Raw genomic sequence first — 19,290 nt, 5'->3', positions numbered from 1 at the left:
GCAAAAAAAATCTTACAATCTTATGCTGTCAAAGTGGCTTATCTTTGGCAGCTTCTTTAAATATAGCTAAAGAAATGGGACCAAACTACACATTTCTGCATCAGGGTGCTACAAACATCCCAAAGTTACATTTAAAATAGGTTCTTTGCTAAGTTGTCCATTATGTGTCGGCACAACAAGGACTCATTCCATGAGTTGACTATTTATGCTTGGGTGATTCATAAGTCCAAACACATTCCTCAAAAAATGGTCAAGTACAAGGACTGGACTGAAAATAGATAAGAAGCAACCCAATGAAAAAAAAAAAAAGATTTGAAAGAGCTCCAGGGAGCCTTGAGAAATTTTGCTTAAGACCACAATAAAAGATTGTAAGAAAGTTTAGCCTGAAAGAAAAAAGACACACTCACACACACACACACACACACACACACACACACACACACACACACACACAAGAGAGAGAGGGATGGCTAAAGACTTTTACAAAGTTCTGCACATGTATGTGTATAATGCAAATTTTAACACAAAGACCCCCGCTTAACCCATGGTGGATACCTATTTTAACCAGGTGTAAATTTCTACAGAAAGATGTTCCTCTTTTGTAATGTAATATAGGATGAATAGAAGTAGACTAATTTAGAAAATACATTCAATTTTTAACTTTTAATGTAAGATTCCTTTCTTGGTAAATGAGATGAATTAGACTAGGTGTTCTGTGAGGAGTACACAACCTTTAAGTTGAGGTGAAGGAACTGTCCATTCAGCACTACCAGCCGCCTCATATGGCCCGGCAGGACAAGAGAGGTACAAATGGCTCACAGAAGGAGGTAGTGGAGATGAAGAATCCCAACAAGAGAAGGAAAATATGCACTTGAAAGGAACTGACGTGCATCATAGAGGCTGAAGCATCTTGCAGGTTCGAAGCATTTGGTGGCAGCACTTCAGAAACAGGCGGACACACATACGGAAGACTGGTTTTCAGTCAGTGACGCTCAGCTGCAAAACAACAAGCCTCTCCTACAGCTTCATTTCCATGCTAGACCACCTTGAATTAAGGCTATACATTCGTGAGACTGGCGGGTTTCTTTTTTTTTTGTCTTTCTGCATTTCTGCACACAACAAGAGAAGATCTGTGTCCTCATGCAAAGAAATTCGGCATGAACCCTTAAAGGTAAATGTTTTATTTCTAGTTATACGCGACTTTAATTGCTACCCTATGCGAATCGCGCTGTCGATGCCAGAATGAGATGGGTGATGCCGTTTAAGGGATGCGTTATAGGTTTTAAAGGGCTATTAATAGCTCCGGTACGGTGATTCTGTGTTGTCATATTTGAGAAATGTGACTCAACACCGCAGTGTGAATTTGTTTACAGTCCAAAAGCTGGCGCGGTTAAGCTGCCAGGTGGTGGACTGCATGTGCACTCTGGTGTATTGATCATAAGGAGGTTTGCAAACGCAGAAAAGTGGATTATGTTACAACACTGTGCATCCAGAGTGCACACAGTGCATCCGCGGAAGGGGGATGATTTTTCTCAGACGCTTGTCTGACTCTATAGAAGGGTGTCAACCTGTCATTATCAGACGCCTGTTTTGTTTTCAGCTGCAGAGAATTAACAATAGCTATGGGTGGGGGGTGGGGGGGTATCAATATGTTATATACAGCAAAGAATGAGACAGATTGCTTTTTTATTTCGGGTTGCATTTGGTCACGTTTTATTTTTAATAGCCGGAGATCCGTGGAATGCACAGATTTATAATTCACAAAGCCTTTTCAAAGGATCCCAGAGGATAGAAAACCCACTGCTATTTATAGTCGAAGGGAAGGGGTGCTGAGGATTGCTGTGTCAGATTTCCTTTCTCTTTCTTTATCTATGTGTGTACCTCTTTTTAGAGAGCGTGTGTGTCCTACCTTTCCCTATGCACACACAAAATGAACAGAAGAGTCTCAGATGAAAGGGAATTTCATCCGAATTTCAACGTTGCTCCTACAGCATCACAGCCAAGGCAGGCAGGAACGCTCAGTTAATCCTGTTCTCTTTGGTTATCACATGCTCGAAAGCCTAGATGAAATTCCCATTGCATTCTGACCCTTTGAGGTGTAGTGCCTTGTCTCCCATTTGCCTTTCACTGCCACCCCTGTGTTGTCTCTGTGTCCACATGTCTGCTGGGTGACACAGCGTAGAAGTTGGAGGCAGGGATTGTTCACACCTCTGCTAAGCCTGTTAGCGTTTATCATTTACGTCCACTGTCAGCAGGCACTGAGACAAGACAGAGATGCTGATGTCGTGGCCGTTCCGCCGCCTCCTCTTGGCTGGGACCTGTCTCTGTGTCTGTGGAGCCCCTGTTTATCTCCCAAACTTCAACCACACACAAGACAGCTCAGCGGCAACTCCTGAGTCAACACACACCATCGATACAGAGTCCATACCCTCAGATAAAGAGCTCGCCACCGGCTTCACACTGAGCGTGGGTGCAGAAGGAGGGACTGGCCCACATAGAGGACCCAAGGGGATAGATTCAGTGACGCAGACAGCAAATGGGGACAGCTATGGTGGAAGATTTGGGCCAAGCAAGACTGGTGGAGAGGCACGGCGCCAAAGGAGCGAGGTAAAGAAGATTGAGAGCTCGCCTGAGATGGCAGATCCAGACAGTAAAAAGGAGGACACACCTGTCGATGCCGAGCCTTTGAGTCCTACAGGTGGAAGAGAGCAGATGGATGTTGACATGAGTACACCTAAATGGACAGCAGAGAGATTTTTTGCCTCCACGACATTGACATCGCAGATCGACTCCTCATTCAGCCAAAAGAGTAATGATGGTGGGGCAGACAGGATAATCCAGAATGAAGACCCAGAGACAAGCTTTCCATCAGATGCTCCAGATCCATACACTTCCCTCTGGACCCAGAAACTGACCTCCCACACAGCCATCCCTCCCTTGATGTTTGCCACCTCTCGGACCTCCACGCCTCTGACAATTTGGGGTCGCGATGGAGCTACAACATCCTCTCTGTCGGATCCTATTTTGCCTGACATTGCACCAAATCTGATGCCCAGAGAGGATGGCCTGGAAAGTTTGTGGACAGAGGCGGCAAGACCAGCTGGAGGTAAGCCTGAAAAGTTAAAGATGCATGGCAAAACTTAAGGGGAATAAGGACATGCACAGCATTTATCGGGGTGAAACATTTCCCACTCCTTTATTGGTCTTTAATTGCAAGCTGCAAAATCCAGAATCCCAGAATCCCTTTAAAGTAGATCAAGGTAAATGTCTGCAGCCACCATCACCAAAGCTTTATTTTCCAGCTTGCTGAAATTTTGCAGAGCTCCAGGAGGCTTCATTAAAAAACGCGGCAGAAATGAAAACGACATGCCTCGAGGCAGAGATTGCCTTTGATGATTTGCACAGAAGGCCGCCTGCTTTTCCACGCTCCACTTTGAACCCCAGCTGGGACCAGTGGCAGTCTAATTACTTTCTATTCCTGACTCAAGTTAGAAAAGAGAGAACATCACAACAGCCAGGAGAGGGCTGGTGGCAGGGTTTGTTATACAAGTCTTTGGAGGATTCAACACCCACCTCTCTCTATCTATATACCCCCTAACCTCCTCTCCTTCTTCCCCACCTTTCACACTCCCCCATCCAGGCTTTTGTAGAGAGCCAGGCAGGTTATTATTCAGCAAGTCAGGAGAGGGAAATGGATTAAAGCAATCTGTCTGAGCCAATATGTGTACATATGGGGATTGGCTATTTGATGAGGCTTTCTCCAAATAGGATATGAAGCTGACAAAGTGCCTCGATTCCCAAAATGGTATTACGTAAAAAGGATGGTGGTTCACATAGGCATTTTTCAACCGACTTTAGAGATGCTTTGGAATAAAGCCAATACAGTAACAGTTTCTCTTGTGAGAGTTCCCTCTGTACTGGTCTATTCTCCAGAGAGTAGACTCTTTTCTGCCGTTTGATTTGCACTCTCTCTGAGCCTCGGTGCGAAGTATTTCTAATTGATAAGCTGCACGCACAAGAGAGTATCTGTTTTAAATAGGCTGGATTCTGTTATAAATACCAAATGAGCTACAATACTTGTCGCATACAATTTCCGCTTTCCAGTGGAAAACATACATTTTTCATTTCAGCTGCAAGAGGAGTTGAGATGGCAAGATCCTCACTTGCCATCATTTATTTGCCCCAGTTTTGTCACATTAGTGAATCTAGCATGCTCTAGTGGTATTTCACAGAATGTTCCAATCTGCTCTTTGAAAATTGAATTCTCATGCTGCATATGGTGACCTGTGTTGCATCTCTGTGCTTGCGTTGACCCAAACTCCAGCAGACACAGCCGCCCCGCTGTCTGAAGATGAAGCCACAGAGGCCACCATGTCATCAGAGGCGCTACCTCTCATCTTTGAGCCTTTTGAGGATGTCACAGCTGAGGAGGGAGCAGCCGCAGCAGTTGCGATGGTGGTCACTCAGGTGCCAGGCAGCACCCAGCCTCCTGTTGCCATAGCGACCGGAGGCCTGCCTCTGTCAGAGGTGGACCTGGACCAGCTGGTCACAGATGAGACTGACAGCAATGGTCCCTCACACAACCCTCCCATCCTCCTGCCAGACTGGACGTCACCTTGGCAGACATCCGGTGCCGAGCTCCTGGAGCCAATCAGCGCTGCAGGTCCGTCTGTGTCACAGCGGCAAGTTGAAACTCAGCCAAAGGATCGTCCGGAGAAAGGTGACAGTGAGGATCTGGTAGTATGGATGAATAAATCTCAAAGACAACATGATGCTATATGGAATCATGCAACTGCCTAACATTTACTATAATAAGGATCATAATACTAAATAGTATACTAATACTTCACCAGAGTACAAGAAACTTGTTGCTTATTGTTTTGCATTGTGCTGGATAACTTCAAGATTAGGAAATAATAATTTCTGATATTTCTGTAGCCCCGTGCAAACATTTTGAGCTACCCCTTATTTCTTTATATTTAGTTTTCAAGCAGCTTAACTTTCTTGCAATCTTTTTAACCCTTTAAGGTCCGTACTGAGAAGAAGCAACGGAAAAATGTGTCTTTGGATTTTTTCATTTCCTTGGAGCAATAATAAGAACAATCCAGGCTTTTTTCACAAATGGTTGGGGTGACACTTTATGATAAAAGAAAGAAATTTTGAAAAAGTAATGTCTTAACGCACATTTTCTTTTAGCATTACATACCTAAACCAAGTTTGACAAATGGCTCAGGCAGGTTCACTTCCACTAATCTTTGATAAGACAGGGTATAGTTCGTGAAAAATGGGCTTTACATTTAAATGTAGATGGATGTTAAAGTTAAAAAACTGTTCTTGAGCAATAGGTCTCGAGCCCTTCTGAAGGTCTTTTAAACATTGGCTGCTTTTTCAGTCATTTTCACTCTTGTCCCTGCACCTGGCTATTTTCACAGGAATATGTTTTCTTTTCCTGCCCTTTAACACTGACCAAAGACTCATTTAAGCATTAAAAAGGCAGTTAACTCAGGGGATGAACCAGTGTTGTGTCTACACATGAAGGACAACTTAGCAAAGAACCAATCTTTTGGCACTGATACTATCAGCCTGTTGCAAAAACAGGTATTTTTTCCCCCATTTCTTATGGCACACCTAGGAAAAATGCCAAAGATAACCCAGTTTGACAGATAAAAAGCAAAGCATAAACTTGTGATGCATCTGAACCTTCAGTTGATCCAACAACCATTCACTCAAGCCCCATCAGAAATGGTTTCCATGGAAGGATGTCTGTCAAGAAGCCATTCTTAAAAAAAAAGGGAAACAGGGAGAAAAGGATGAGGTGTGACAGAAGAACTATTCCTGAACACTACTTATAGAAATATCAAGAAAGCTTGTCTCAGAAAGTTCTGATTGTGTTGAAAAATGAAGACACTCATACTAAATATTGACCTTCAAGCAGGTTACAATTGTACAAACTCTGTTTTTGCCTCAGATACATTTTTCAAGAAATTTCTTCCCCCTTTTCTCCACGTTTTCCTGGCAATATATTGTATAAAAAAATGCAGGACGGCTAAAGACTTTTTTGCAAACATTTTTAAAAACAGTTTCTGTTTTCCTTCACTTGTGGCTAAGGGTGAACGTGGCATTCATTCTACATGAGACTAAACGTTCGGTGTGATAGATGACAAATTGTCCCTGCAAATAGGTTTTTCACACGTACTGACCTGAGCACTGCAGACATAGTGAAAACACACATATCCCACCTAACAGTGTGACAGAAATTCAAATTACTGTAGGTCGTAGGATGCAGTTATGGATACACTGTATGAAACACTCCTGCTTTCTCCTTATCCTATATGATCTTTAACACGTAGATGCCTTGAGGACATCAAGCCCTGTAGAGAACATGCCCTCGACTGGCCCCTCACTCTCATCCCTCCAGCATGCTATGACTACAGTAACCATGGCAACCCATCAGCTCCCGCACAAATCCAGATCAGGGTTAGAGGAGATGGAGTCTGAGGGTAAGATGGGCTTTTTCACCACTTGCATAACAGCACATCTTTTCTCATATGTGATTCACAACAATAACATTTTGGGGAACAGTCCCACTAAAACCCGGAAGTAGATGTCCCATCCTTTGTATCTGCAGAGCAAATAAAGTTTTCCTTCCTTTCCACAGAGGAGCCAGATGAGGATGAGGACGATGAGAACTCAGAGGAATCGGTGGAAGAAGAGAGTGAAGAAAATCTGACAGAAAAGCCTGTGAAATGCTCAACAAAGCCATCGTACAGTCTAATCCCTCCACCTCCTGTCTGGGTTCAACGCAACCAGGGCCTGAGTACGAGCACATGTGAACATCTATTCAGTACAACATCGCAGTCCTTATGTATGTTGCCCAGCTAAATCTACTACCCTTTTCTTTCAGTGCGCAGCTGGGTAGAGCTGATTAGAGAAAAGGTAAGACTGCCCCCTGTTGTACACATATATATATATCTACATATGTCACTTATGGCACAGACAGGGAACGCAAGTCAGAGAGTACCATGCAATGAGCTCATACTTTCCATGAAAAATACAGTAAAATAACAGAAATTCCGCTTGTAATCTACATTAAAAGTTTCTTTGGGTAATTTCTTTTCATCCATAGAAATTTTATTTAATTTTGATTTGGGAGTAGACTTCATGTAAACAAAACATAGTTACAATTCTACTGTGCTTCAACTTCTGTGTCTTCACCTTCGGCAGGCCGGTTACGTGTCGGGCATGTTGGCCCCTGTAGGCATCGGTATTACAGGGGCCCTGCTGATTGTTGGCGCCCTCTACAGCATTAGGATGATTCACCGCAAAAGGAAGAACAGCTTCAAACATCAGAGGAGGAAGGTCAGGCAGCCAGAGGTCAATATCCTAATCACGTGTTATTCCAGATCAGTCTCAATCAATCAAATGGTTCATACAGCATCAAGTTCAACATTAAGTTTACGTCTCCTCCTACAGCAACCACGGGAACCCAGCACCAGCCGTCAGGATCAAGCCATGCTGCTCGCTGACAGCTCTGAGGATGAATTCTGAGGTCGGCTTTTTGGTTTTCTCTTTTTGGTGGCCCTCATGTAATGGAGGCCTGCAGAAAAAAATCCCCATCGCTATGACTACTGCATCTCTAATCACCCTATCCTGCCTGGGTATGACTAATCTGATCCAGAGAAAGTATCAGAGTGGAGGGTACAGTTTGGAAAGGCTGCACACAGGTTAGCTTTATACCAAACCCCCCTTTGTAAGAGTGAGCACTTTTCTAAATGTTGTCAGGTGATGCTAGCTTGGCAGGGCGGTATGGAGAGTGAGAACCAGTAGGTTTTCTGTCAATTAATAACACACACAAGTGACAAAGGAAGGAAATAACATTATAGATGTTAATAATACATTTAGTCAGATATTATATTTAAAGTTATTCATACTCTTTCTTTGTCATTTGCAAATAACTTCCTGACCACTTTTGCATGTTTCTGATCATTGTCCAATATTGCCCCACACCAAGTGTTTGGAGATTGGGTCTTTGCACCCCACTCTTGGGGAAAACGAGCCCTCCTTGATCAGCAGCCAGTCAACAGACACGAGCCTTATGCTCGACTGCTACAATGGCCGACTTGAAATATTGTAATCAGAAATGCTCAGATTCACTTGGATGGCTTTGATGTTGATCTTTGGACCTTCAGCGTTCCTTAGAAAAAGAGGATTGCTGAAATCAGAATCCTTTGGCATTTGGCAGCAATGACCCATTCATCAAGAAAATAATCTGAGATATACTTCTGAAGTTGTCAGGAAAGTGGTGACGGAGAAAAATATGAAGATTTTGGAGTGCCGCTGTCAGAGTCCAGACCTAAATTACACCCTAAATCTGAAAGGCCAAAGTGATGGGTAGCCTGTCAACAGCCAACCTCAAAGGCCTAACAATATGGCAGAAACAGGGGTAGTCTCAATATCCAAGTAGAGACTTCACATACCTACTGTTTGGTTATGATAGTAATAGTAAATGCTTCGCTGGATATTACAGTGAAATAGTATGATTAATATTTAAATATTTTTATAGGAACGAATTCGTCACTAACATTTTTAAATCTTGTCACTTGAGCGATTTTGAGGCACAACAAACTTTTTTGTCAACTCTTAAATTAACTAATTATCTAAAATTATCATCAGAATGAATAATTTTAGGCTAACGTGTATATAGCATTTAAATAAAGCTGACTTGAATTTAGATTTAAGCAAACTAGTGTAAATATTTTTTTTCTTGCTGGACACTGAAGATATTTAAAGGAGTAATTTTTGGAAATACCCTTCTTTGCTTTTATTTATTTATTTTTAGATATATGTGAGTTGGAGCAAAATATCAGTAGCTTTATGCTAGCTCCCAGGCGGCTAGCATAAAGACAGGGAGCTATGCTAGCACCTAGCATAAAGTGTCAAAAGCTATCAAAATGGGCACAATCTGCTAAAAGTAATGATCTCCCTTTATTTATTTTTTCTCCAAAAAAAAAAATTTTTTTTAAATGGAATAGGTCTTTTGGTGTGGTATGTGTGGGACACCATTAAGGCCAACAGTAGAAAATTCCTGGAGCTTGCACTGGTTACACTGCATCTTATAAATTAGCATTACAGTTAACTTCACATTTAACTGATTTAATTGTGATTATTAGGTTTTCCATCTTAAAAGATGTGAATCAGCTATTTGTGCCCCCCAAATGCTACGATCATTCAAACTAAGATATCAAAATCCTTTACAAACTGTTCCATAATGATTCAATTGAACTAATGACTGGTTTAAATGTAAAATTAATGGAGATGCAAATGTTTTATTCAGTCTTTTGTTCATAGAAGTTGCTGTGAAACACATACAAAATACCATCATCCTATAAAAGTATGTAACATAAAACATATTCTGATGTACAATATAACTCTGATATGAACTCATTTCCACTTGCAATCTTACTTTTTTCTAAGTGCATGACCTAAGTCTAAGTTTTTTTTTTAATGAATGATGTGCTTCTGTTGGCAGGAAAGACACACTGAGGACAGTGAAGCAAAGGTTCCTAGTTTTGACAAATCACCAATTTTAAGGAATAAAAACTTGTAAAAATGTGTGTTGTGTGTGCTAATCTGCCTTCAACAAGCGCAGATAAAGGATAAGTTTGCTCAACATTTTTTTTTGTCCCTGAATGCCACATAGCTCAGATACAATGAGTTGTAGTCCGATTAAGTTTTTGACTTTTGGAGAGATGATTAAAGATTTTTATTTAAAAAAAAAAAAAAAAAAAAAAAAAAAAAAAAAAAGAATCGCCTTCTTTCTGGACCAGCAGAAGAGAAGATTCATATTAAATAACTTCTTTTCACGAAGCAAAGACAATTTCTAGTTATTTGTGGCCAATGTTGCATCAAGGTGTCTTCTGTTTAAAAAGAAATGTTATTTTGTCACTTCATCACCCATCTGAAATGCTTACTTTACCAACGCCTGTCTATATGCAATAATACTGTTAAGGTGAGTGCGATTTAAAACAGTGGACACTTCTTCTGGTCTCTTTGTGTAGACAATAAACAGACTGTGATCAAATAAACTGTGGATCTGGATGTCTAATTTTGACTCTTTCTTATGATACATCATAAGTGTAAATTGTTCTTTTGTTTTTAATCCACTCCAAACAGCAGACACAACAACCCAGTTTTACAGCATAAAAAGAAAAAGAAAAAAGAAAAGAAAAAAAAAAAAAGAAAAAAAAAAAAAAAAAAAATCAAATAATTTATTTCTGTGTTATTTTTCCACATTAAATAAAAGCTATCTGACATTTCCAGATCAAAATCAAGAGATGGGACGGGGTAGAGGGACACAGCCATGCAAAAAAACAACAACCTTTTGCTCTCCCTTTTTCCCCGCTTCATGAATCTTGGCGGAGGCGGTGCTTCCCACCCCAGAAAGACTGCAGAAAGTGTTGGGATGGTTGTGTTGTGGGAGCATTTTGTGGCACTGCCAATAGAAATCTGAGTGATGCGCCAGTTTCTGCAGGGAATTTGTAAGCCCTAAATGTAGGATGGCAGTTGCCCTAGGTGAGGATAACACAGCCGACATCCAGGATGAGGAAATAAACTTCTTCTGACATCTGTGAACACTGAACTGACATGTCATGGTGAAACTGATTCAAACTGCAGAGGAGTCGTCGCTCTAGAAAAGTGGGTGACATACACAATACCAGAAGCCATGGCTATGAAAGATGACAAAGCCCTTCAGTCTGTGATGTTCAAGAAGCCCCTTTGCTCCCTGTGCCCGACTGTAATGCCCATAAACCTCATGGAACTGCCCACAGGCCCATTTCCTTCAAAATCTAAAACATCTGCTCTCACTGACAACTGGTTTGAAAGAGTGATATAGGTTGAGAAATTAAGCTAAATCTTCCTCTCATCAGTGGTCAGCGTTTTTAAAAAAAACTACCCAGAAAGACCCAAACAGTGAGAGAACACAAAGGGAGGGAGGGAGGGAGGGAGGGAAATGTGTTCAACACAGGGACAGAAGATTAAAACCTCCAGAATGAACCAGGAAGAATTTGAATAGGGCTATAATAAAAAAAACAAAAACAAAAAAAACATTCTAAATAGTGTCTGACGAGCAGCAAAGATGCCAGTTGGTGTTCAGGGTTCAGACTCTTTTCATTTGCTCATCGGTCTCACCACACATCTGGATGGGTTAAAGTAGCACAGAAATTAAAGATAAAACAAAAGCCCAAAAACAACTAATCTGATAAATCAACCCAAGCCGGCCCCAACCCAACACGTGATTTACAAAAAGAAAAAAGAAAAACAAAATACTCTCATATATAATCAATGAATAGAACACTCAAAATAAAGGAAAAGAAGTATCTGATCCATTGCTCCAAATGCACACAGAAACTTACATCGACAGGGTGGCAGCTCTGTTATCATCCTCTTTCTCTTCCAGGCCTTGGCTCCTAGCATATCGGCGGAAGGCAGACATAACCTCACAACATGCGCAAAGGGCTTGTAGTGTCGTCCATCCTAAAACTATGATAGCTTCTGGTTAATGAGAACATTTGTTTTGCTGATAATTCGTGTCGCAGATTTTCAGTAGTGTCGCACGGCGGTGCCTTGCAGTGCTTTGAGTATCGGGAGACAAAAGCTCGACAAATTCCAACCACGCGATCTGAGGTGTAAGAAGGAGGCGGAATTTGCACCGACAACCTGCAATGCGTTGGGTTTTCTCATTCGCGATCAAATTCCACTTACTTTCCCTTGGACGGTCAACGCCAATCTCTTTCCTGCCATGACTACAACCTTGAGCTGTTGGTCGTATCCTGAAACACTAAAATTGCACGCGTGCACTTGTTCCTTCCTTGCAGGTAACAAGTCCTGTTGTCCTTTACGGGCCAGAACAAACAGCAGCACTGCGAATGCTCCGATTTTCCTCTGAAAGAAGAGAAAACGGGAGTCCAACAGAACAGACCCACACCACTGTCAGAACAGAAGAACACACTCACATTTACTCATACACACTGCAGCAATTTTCATAGAAGTGCATTTGACTTTTGTTCATTTTTTTTTTAACTGAAAATAAAGAAATTTAAAAAAAAAAAAAGCAGCTGAAGCAATTTTCCAATTGGTGCGTACTGGAACATCCGAGTGCGTGCGAGACGAGCTCCGTGAGGGAGACTCAGAACGTTAGCGAGGTTGGTTGTGTATTGAGTTAGGTAGCGCACCCAGGAAGTGCACCGTGGACTCAGCTGCTCATGAGCAGCACGAGGTTACACAGGTGTATAGGAGACAGACCTACAGAAACTGAAAGCAAAGCAAAAGAAAGATTCATAATCTGCTCAGGATTCTTCTCTAGTTTCCTTTTTTCTTTTATATCAAGAGATAAACACACACACACACACACACACACACACACACACACACACACAGCATACTCAAACAGGAATCCAGCATATTTAACACTTTTGCCTCGAGGCGGACCACCAGAGGTGTCGCCCGTCAGCGGGCAGAGCACCGTTAGTGCTGATGGATTTAGTGGCACTCGCAATGCACAGGATTGGACTGATGGTGTGAATGAGTAAACACGGATGGCTTGGAGAGATCTGAACACACCATCGTTGGCAAGGAGTCTCTTTAAAAAGACGACAGCTTCTCCTTTTCTTGTGGGGGGGGGGGGGGGGGGGCGGTGCAGAGGCTGGCAGTGCATTTGATTAAAACAAGATCGGATGTGGGGAAAAAAAACTAAACAACCCCTCAACCACACCCTGAGAGGGTTCAATGAGGAGAGATTTAATGAAAGACACAGCAGAGGGGGTGATGACGGCAGATCCACAATGTGGGCAAAGTTTGAGGCGATAATGGAGTGATTTGTTTCGATCAGCTGCTCCTGCCACACCGAGGGGGTTCCACTCAGACGGGGGTCGATTCCACGCGCCTCTTACTCCCGCGCTCGCATTGAAACACACGCATGCATACCTTTTACGGTTTTCAGTCCTGGGGGCTGAGGCGGGTGATGGGGGGGGGGGGGGGTGAGGCAGGGAAGCGCTGCACCCGGCGGACAGAATGGGGGAAACACAAACAAACAGTGGGCAAAGCAAGCCAACGCAGTCACACAAACAGGTGCGCTTGCACACCGCATACGGTCCGAAAACATTTAACAAAAAATGAGGCGGTACAAACATACATACAGTCATACTATAGCCCCCCCCCCACCCCCCTCCCAACTAACAAGCTTTAAAAAAGAAACACAAAAATAAACTCCACAAATATTTTCTTCCCAGTCGGTGTTCGCGGCCGCACATCCTGTGAGTTGTTTTTTTTCTTCCTCCAAGTCTGTTCTGTCCTGTGTTCTGCAGGACGCAGTTGTTGTGGCGCCTTTGTCCTCTTGGGTTCGGATGCGCATTCCTCACATCTCACGCCAAAGCGCGGTCATCCCAGAGACCGCCCTCTCCTCTCCTCTCCACCCCACCCCACCCCCGCCCCCGCCCCCTCCTCGTCACTCAAAGAATCAGGAGCCCCCTCCGTGAAAGCGTCTGACGGCGTTTCTATTTCTGCCTAAACAACAGTTGTTCAGAGGTCGGGGAGAAAACGACAGCGTGTGCCTGTGTCTATGCATACCTATGTGCATACTCCTCGCGTTTGAACACAGGTGTATGTGTGTGTGTGCGTGTGTGCGTTTGTGAGAATAAGAGCAAAATGACCAGGGCAGAGCTGAGGCTGTTGAGCTGATAGTGTCAGAGGTGAACAGCTCCTGCTGTCCCGACCTCCCCCCGTCCCTTCTGCTTTCCTCTAGCGGAGCCACAGTTTGAGCCGCAGCGCGTCCACTCCGTTCAGGTAGTATCTGAACAGCCGCTTGTCTCTGACAAAACCCAAGTTCTCGTACAGCTTCAGGGCCGATTTGTTGGTGATCTCCGTCTCCAGCACAACCTGAGAGGGGGGGGGGGGGGGGGGCACAAGGGAAGCGTGTCAGTGTGCAGACGGGTTTCTGTAAACACTGGGAAGTTTACGAACTTATCATCTACACATGCGGCTCCTCAAGCTTTAATTGGTGGCTCGCACTCCCATAGTAGTTTATAACAATATGGTAACAATAACAAAACATTTTTTCAAATAACATACAGCGAATACTGTACAGTATTAAGTATTTTTATTAAGTTTGCGTTTTTGTAGTATTAAGTATTTTTATTAAGTATTAATTAAGGCTTAAAGGTGGGGTCTGAGATCTGGGAAAAACAGTTCCTGCAAGCTATATTTTTGAAAATACACAACCTTGCCTCTCCCTTCAGTCCACCCCTCGAAACTACGCCTTCAAAACACATGAACGAGTCACGACTCTGTGAACGCGGAGGGGTGAGGGGGGCTGACGGTTGATTGGCATGTCAGAATCCAATAGAAATAACTCTCATCATTACTTCTATTGGGCAGACATTTCCTCTTGCTACACCCTCTACAATGGACTAAAATATATATTTTTTTCCCCCAAACATTCTATTTTAGTGGGTGCAATGGGGTCGTGAGGAGGTTTTCAGACAATATGATAAAAAATGCTCCAGAAAACATCTCATACCCCACCTTTAATGGTGTTTCCCAAAGGGGGCACCGTTAAACCTGGCAACGCAGCCCGCTTAAACCACCTTGCACTTGACCGCAGTGCAAGCTAGCTCCTTTAGCCAGCGCGAGATGCAGGCACAATAGATCGGTTTTTAATTACAAAAGGGCAAAAACCAGCACAAAAACCAAACGAAAATCAGCATGAAGACGCCAGAGAGGGGACGAGCAGGCAAACGTCGGGTGTACCGCGAGATGCAGGCACAATGGATCGGTTTTTAATTAAGAGGGCAAAAACCAGCACAAAAACCATGCTCATCTGGAATGTCTCACTATGATTACAACAACAAACTATAAATACAACATGAAGAAAGTCGAGGACATGCATGCCAGCTTCAAATCATCCCAGTATTAAGGGAAATATGGTCTGAATTGAAAATGTATTGGCTGTGTTGTTTTTTTGGGATGTTTTATATGTAGAAATGCATATTTGCAAAAGGGGACTTAGTATGTTATTGTAAAAGTGGCTCTTCCCTTGATTTTGCTCTGCCAATGTGGCTCTTGTGAAAAAAATAGTGAATATCACTGATCTACACGATTCATTTGCAGTTCGCTCACTGGTCATCTTAACAAGTTGAAAGTGAGATGGGTCTTGTACAAGATCAGAAATAGCATGTAAAGCCAACAATGTATCTTTAAGGCACAAAAGACACCCAGACACTTCCAGAGCAATCCCTTTCTGAAGTGTTTTAAACAGATGATCCATTATTTTGCAGCCCTGCAGTTGGGAGAAGGGCTTTATATTTGGCGAGTTCAAGGCAGGTTTTATATGCAGTTAGGGGCAGATTTAGTGCAGGAGGCTGTGCAGCCGCCCTTCAGTCGGAATGCTGCTGGCTTGACCCATTCTGCATGTGGCGTCATCAAGATGTTCCTAAATAAATGGGGCAAAGCAACAAGACAAAAGTGGTGCAAAGCAAGGACACCACCTGCTCAAGCATCTCATAACTAATAAGTTTAACTGGCAACCCGTCAGTAATGTGATTAGGAGAAGAACTCAGGGGTTTCATCATCTGCGATTCATTATATCATTAAAAAGACTCAGAGGATCTCTGTGGATGAGAGTCGAGGCAGACAAGAAAGACCTCGGGACGCCGAGGAAGCGCTGCATTATAAACCAACGCGATTCTGTAGAAGTGGCTCAGGGACCATCTGTCACAATCTGACGCCGCAACCGCAAATGCAAATCTAAAAATCCAACACGCTAACGAGGTCCAGAAAACCCTGAGAACTCCTAAGAGTTAAAGCTCATTTAAGTCTGACAGCGGCGAAGTGGAAAAAGCGGTCCCGAGGTGTGACGAATCCGAAAATAGAGTTATTTTTGGGAATCATGACCGCCAAATCCTCTGGGCTGAAAGAGAGGAGGGACCATGTAGCTGTTTTTTTTTTCAAAATCAGCACACAGTTTAAACACAAGCATCTGTGATGGTTACGGGGGGGGGGGGGGGGGTGGTGGTTACGGGACGGCATCATAAATGTTGATGACATTGTCACGGAATGAAAAAAAACACAAGGGGGTACTTGAACTGCTGAGCTGCTGAAATCTTGTGTTGTTGAAGGAAGAATCGATGCAACAAGGCGCTGAAAATGCCTCGTCTCGGGCTTTTGCTAACATGAGGCCGGCTTCAAATGCAAAATAAGCACGTACCGGGTTACAAAAAACCCGAGAGGGTGCGTGACTGGCTGAAACAGCAGCTGTAGGAGTTTAGGAGTGCTGGCAATCAAACTAAAGTTCCAGTGAAGGACGGGGGAGGAAAACTTAACCCTGATATAATGTATACAACTTTCCCCAGGGGCAGTTTTATTATGCAATGTTCATATTCTGACACTGTAACTTTGAATAAACAGTAAAACATGGATTGCGCTCTGTTCGAGTTACCTCATCACAGTCCCCCTCCACCATGGCATAGATGGCCTTTTTCACCAGATTAGTACCTGAAACAAAAGAGCCACAAAGTCAACAGAAGAAGTCAGAGCCTTGAGCTGAGAAAACTAAGCGAAACTTCTTTAAAAATAACGTTTGTTTCCTCCGGTTTCTGCTTCGGGGGCCTGATAGTGAGCTATGAATGGCTTATTTACACTGTGTATTTACATAATGAGATCTTGGTTTCATAGACGGCACCAAAAAAAAAGGCCATGTCCCTGAACCTGGCTGCAGGGATCTGTTATTAGGACATTGGGACTTTGGGAGATCTCACCGATGCTTTTCCTTCTGTGTTTCGAGTCCACGGCCAACATGGCGATGTAGCCACGACGAAACATCTTCTTATGCATGTCGAGCTTACATACGATAGCTCCGACACACTCCTGCTCCACCATGGCCTGTGACGTACAAACAAAACCAAAAGTTAAGTCCTTCCAGTGTCAGCATGGGTGGCTGCAGAAAGTCTAGCAACAGTCTCCGTCATCCTGCCGGATCTGCTGACTTCCTCAGATGACCCCCTGAACTTTAAATTTCATTGTACTTCCTCTTATGGCATTCCAGAACAGCTGGGACAGGGAAGTTTGCAACCTTGAGGCTCAAGAGATAAACAAAGAGCTTCCTAACTGGACATAGGAGGCTCAAAATGGAACCGTGTACTCGAAGCACATCAGATGAGTGTTTTCTAAGTCTCCGTGCTCCAACATAGCTGCATGCAGATGACCAAACCAGACACTGATATCACTGATAACACAGAATTAGGTGGTCTTGTCAGTTTCACTTTTGACAGTCAACAAAAAAGTGGGGTTGGTGACAGTTAACTGCAGAAAATCCAAACCCAGGTGCTGCTTGTGTGTTTATCACCACCAGATATGAGCACTGTGTCTGACTGCCTGTAAGTCACACTGACAGCTGATAAAGAGCAGTGGGTATGCAGCCACGCCCAGCTCGAATAGAGTTACGCAACCTAAAGCACACTTTTTCAAAGTTAGTGATCCAAGTTAAAGATAGCTTGAGGTTCATTTGATCCCTCATTTGATGGGTTTCAGTGTTGTACTCACCAGAAAGCAAAGCTGCGGCCAGTTGTGGATGAAGTACCTGTACGTGTAAATTGAATAAGGCTCAGACAAGTCCTTGGTGATCAGTCTCATGATCCACGGCATCTGCAGCTCGGACTCGTAGCGGACATAGCGGATGTCGTGGCTCTCCCCCTCCGCCCGGCCGGGGGAGCTGCTCAGGTCGAGTCGGGCCAGCTCCGCGGCCGGCGGCTGGTGCTGCGGGTCACCGGGGCTCCCCTCACCGCCGGGCCCGTCAGCGTCCGATTGCTCGTTGCCCTGCGGTCTTGGGGGCTGCGTGTGATCAAACTCTTTCCCTCCTCCGTGGGCCGCTTCAGTTCTCGTGAAAGCCGGCATCCCGTTCACACTGTTGTTAATCAAAGGTGAGTGACTGCCGTTTTTGGTGAAGGGGCCGTGGCCTTCGTGCTGGCAGTGGTTCTCATTATTGTTTGTAGCGGCCGCAGCCCCATCACTGCTGCCGCTGCTGTCACAGTTGTCCACGGACGATCTGAGATTGTCAGATAGGCTTCCTGCGTGCTGGTGGCTGTCAGAGTCCTCTGAGGGGCTGGCCAAGCCGTTCAGCTGCTGCTGCTCTCGGGCTTGCATTTTGAGGTGCAGCGCCGCCGGGCTAGCTCGCGCTAGCATGTTTTTCTGCTTCTTCTTGACCGACCTTTTGACCTCGCTTACCGGCTGCGACTTCTTCCCCGTACCGTCGGGCAAACAGTCCTCCCCGTGGCAGGTCGGTTCTCCGTCTTCCTCAGCCGGCTCCGCTCTCCCAGCCCCGGTGAAAGGAGGAATTTCAACCGGGGATGCAGGCAGTGCGCTACTAGGCCCAGGCGGCACTGTGGCCATCCCACTGCATTAAGGTGGAGATTCACGATTGGGAATCGTTGAACACAATTTCATCAACGAAGCGAGGGGATCTACAGTCAATATAAAAAACAAGTTGCCGAATATCGCATTAATCCGAGGGCTTTTCGAGGCGGTAACGTATCCGCTGGCGACGTTTGTCACTGCTTTCTCCTCGATTTCCCTACTGCCGCAAAGTGTCGCCGCCGCAACGCCATTACGACAGAAAAACACGTTTTACGGCAGTAGTGAAACGCGTGATGGTTGGAGTTTCTCAGATTAATGTAATTCATCGCTGTATTCCACTAATATTGAAATGATGGGGATTTCCCCACATGACTTTTTTTATTTCCGTATACATGGGTGTTTATCGGTATTTTGTACTCGAATGCATCATAAGCGATCACATTCAAGGACAAGAACATACTGAGCAAACATGCCGGGGAGGGTTTTCATGAGAAAAATGCCAGAAAGACAAGGCACTAAAACAAAAATTTTAAAGTGGATTTACGTTTAAGGGGATATATTTTTACTTTATGCAAGCAATATAGACTATTCGTCGAAATTTGTGTATGTATTATAATTTCTACCGACGTCATTGATTAAGTCGTACCCAAAGGGTCATAGAGCACATTCTAGCACACTGACCCTTCTACTTTCTCACCAGCAGAGGGCGCCAAGCTGAGCCCTTTCCTTTCGTAACAACAATGCTGCAGCCTCTCCAGCAGATGTCGCTATTAGATCGGATTGAAGCGTCACCCAGAGTGTGAAGAAGTTTATAACACATGCTTTCAAATGGACAGGGGTATTCAGCCACTTCCACGCCACCTCACACTTCAAATGTATGGAGTT

The 19,290-nt window shown here is 44.0% G+C and overlaps 2 protein-coding genes across 4 annotated transcripts; one reads left to right on the top strand and one right to left on the bottom strand.

Annotated features, from left to right (window-relative positions):
- The first annotated feature begins 770 nt into the window (after positions 1 to 770).
- armh4 (armadillo like helical domain containing 4) lies at positions 771 to 9,807 on the top strand. Of its 3 annotated transcripts, none has more exons than XM_075459142.1 (8): positions 771 to 1,171; positions 2,253 to 3,106; positions 4,325 to 4,720; positions 6,351 to 6,500; positions 6,659 to 6,817; positions 6,905 to 6,936; positions 7,225 to 7,359; positions 7,474 to 9,807. In XM_075459142.1, exons 2-8 carry the CDS (start codon positions 2,275 to 2,277, stop codon positions 7,546 to 7,548), a joined length of 1,779 nt encoding a protein of 592 aa, XP_075315257.1. In that variant the 5' UTR covers positions 771 to 1,171; positions 2,253 to 2,274; the 3' UTR covers positions 7,549 to 9,807. The 3 variants fall into 3 exon arrangements, with proteins under 3 accessions (XP_075315257.1, XP_075315256.1, XP_075315255.1); XM_075459141.1 differs by having other exon boundaries at positions 772 to 1,171; positions 2,256 to 3,106; positions 7,225 to 7,374; XM_075459140.1 differs by having other exon boundaries at positions 772 to 1,171; positions 7,225 to 7,374.
- Positions 9,808 to 13,500: 3,693 nt separating this feature from the next.
- On the bottom strand, positions 13,501 to 18,653 carry naa30 (N-alpha-acetyltransferase 30, NatC catalytic subunit). The gene is made up of 4 exons (XM_075458818.1): positions 17,596 to 18,653; positions 16,812 to 16,935; positions 16,493 to 16,548; positions 13,501 to 13,935 (listed from the first exon to the last, which is right to left on the bottom strand). The coding sequence occupies exons 1-4, from the start codon at positions 18,439 to 18,441 to the stop codon at positions 13,798 to 13,800; spliced, it is 1,164 nt and encodes a 387-aa protein (XP_075314933.1). The 5' UTR covers positions 18,442 to 18,653; the 3' UTR covers positions 13,501 to 13,797.
- Between the last annotated feature and the right edge of the window lie 637 nt (positions 18,654 to 19,290).

Source organism: Odontesthes bonariensis, chromosome 24 (genome assembly GCF_027942865.1).
Source record: "Odontesthes bonariensis isolate fOdoBon6 chromosome 24, fOdoBon6.hap1, whole genome shotgun sequence".
NCBI classification, from domain to species: Eukaryota; Metazoa; Chordata; class Actinopteri; order Atheriniformes; family Atherinopsidae; genus Odontesthes; species Odontesthes bonariensis.
This window is presented reverse-complemented; position numbering and strand designations above follow the sequence as displayed.

Coding starts and splice junctions, on each gene's coding strand:
- naa30 (XM_075458818.1), bottom strand. CDS start 18,441: ATGGCCACAGTGCCGCCTGGGCCTAGTAGCGCACTGCCTGCATCCCCG. Junction 16,936..17,595: donor GGCCGCAGCTTTGCTTTCTG/GTGAGTACAACA, acceptor TGTACGTCACAG/GCCATGGTGGAGCAGGAGTG. Junction 13,936..16,492: donor TGGAGGGGGACTGTGATGAG/GTAACTCGAACA, acceptor CCCCCCTCTCAG/GTTGTGCTGGAGACGGAGAT.
- armh4 (XM_075459141.1), top strand. CDS start 2,275: ATGCTGATGTCGTGGCCGTTCCGCCGCCTCCTCTTGGCTGGGACCTGT. Junction 6,818..6,904: donor TCAACGCAACCAGGGCCTGA/GTACGAGCACAT, acceptor CTTTTCTTTCAG/TGCGCAGCTGGGTAGAGCTG. Junction 7,375..7,473: donor GGAAGGTCAGGCAGCCAGAG/GTCAATATCCTA, acceptor CTCCTCCTACAG/CAACCACGGGAACCCAGCAC.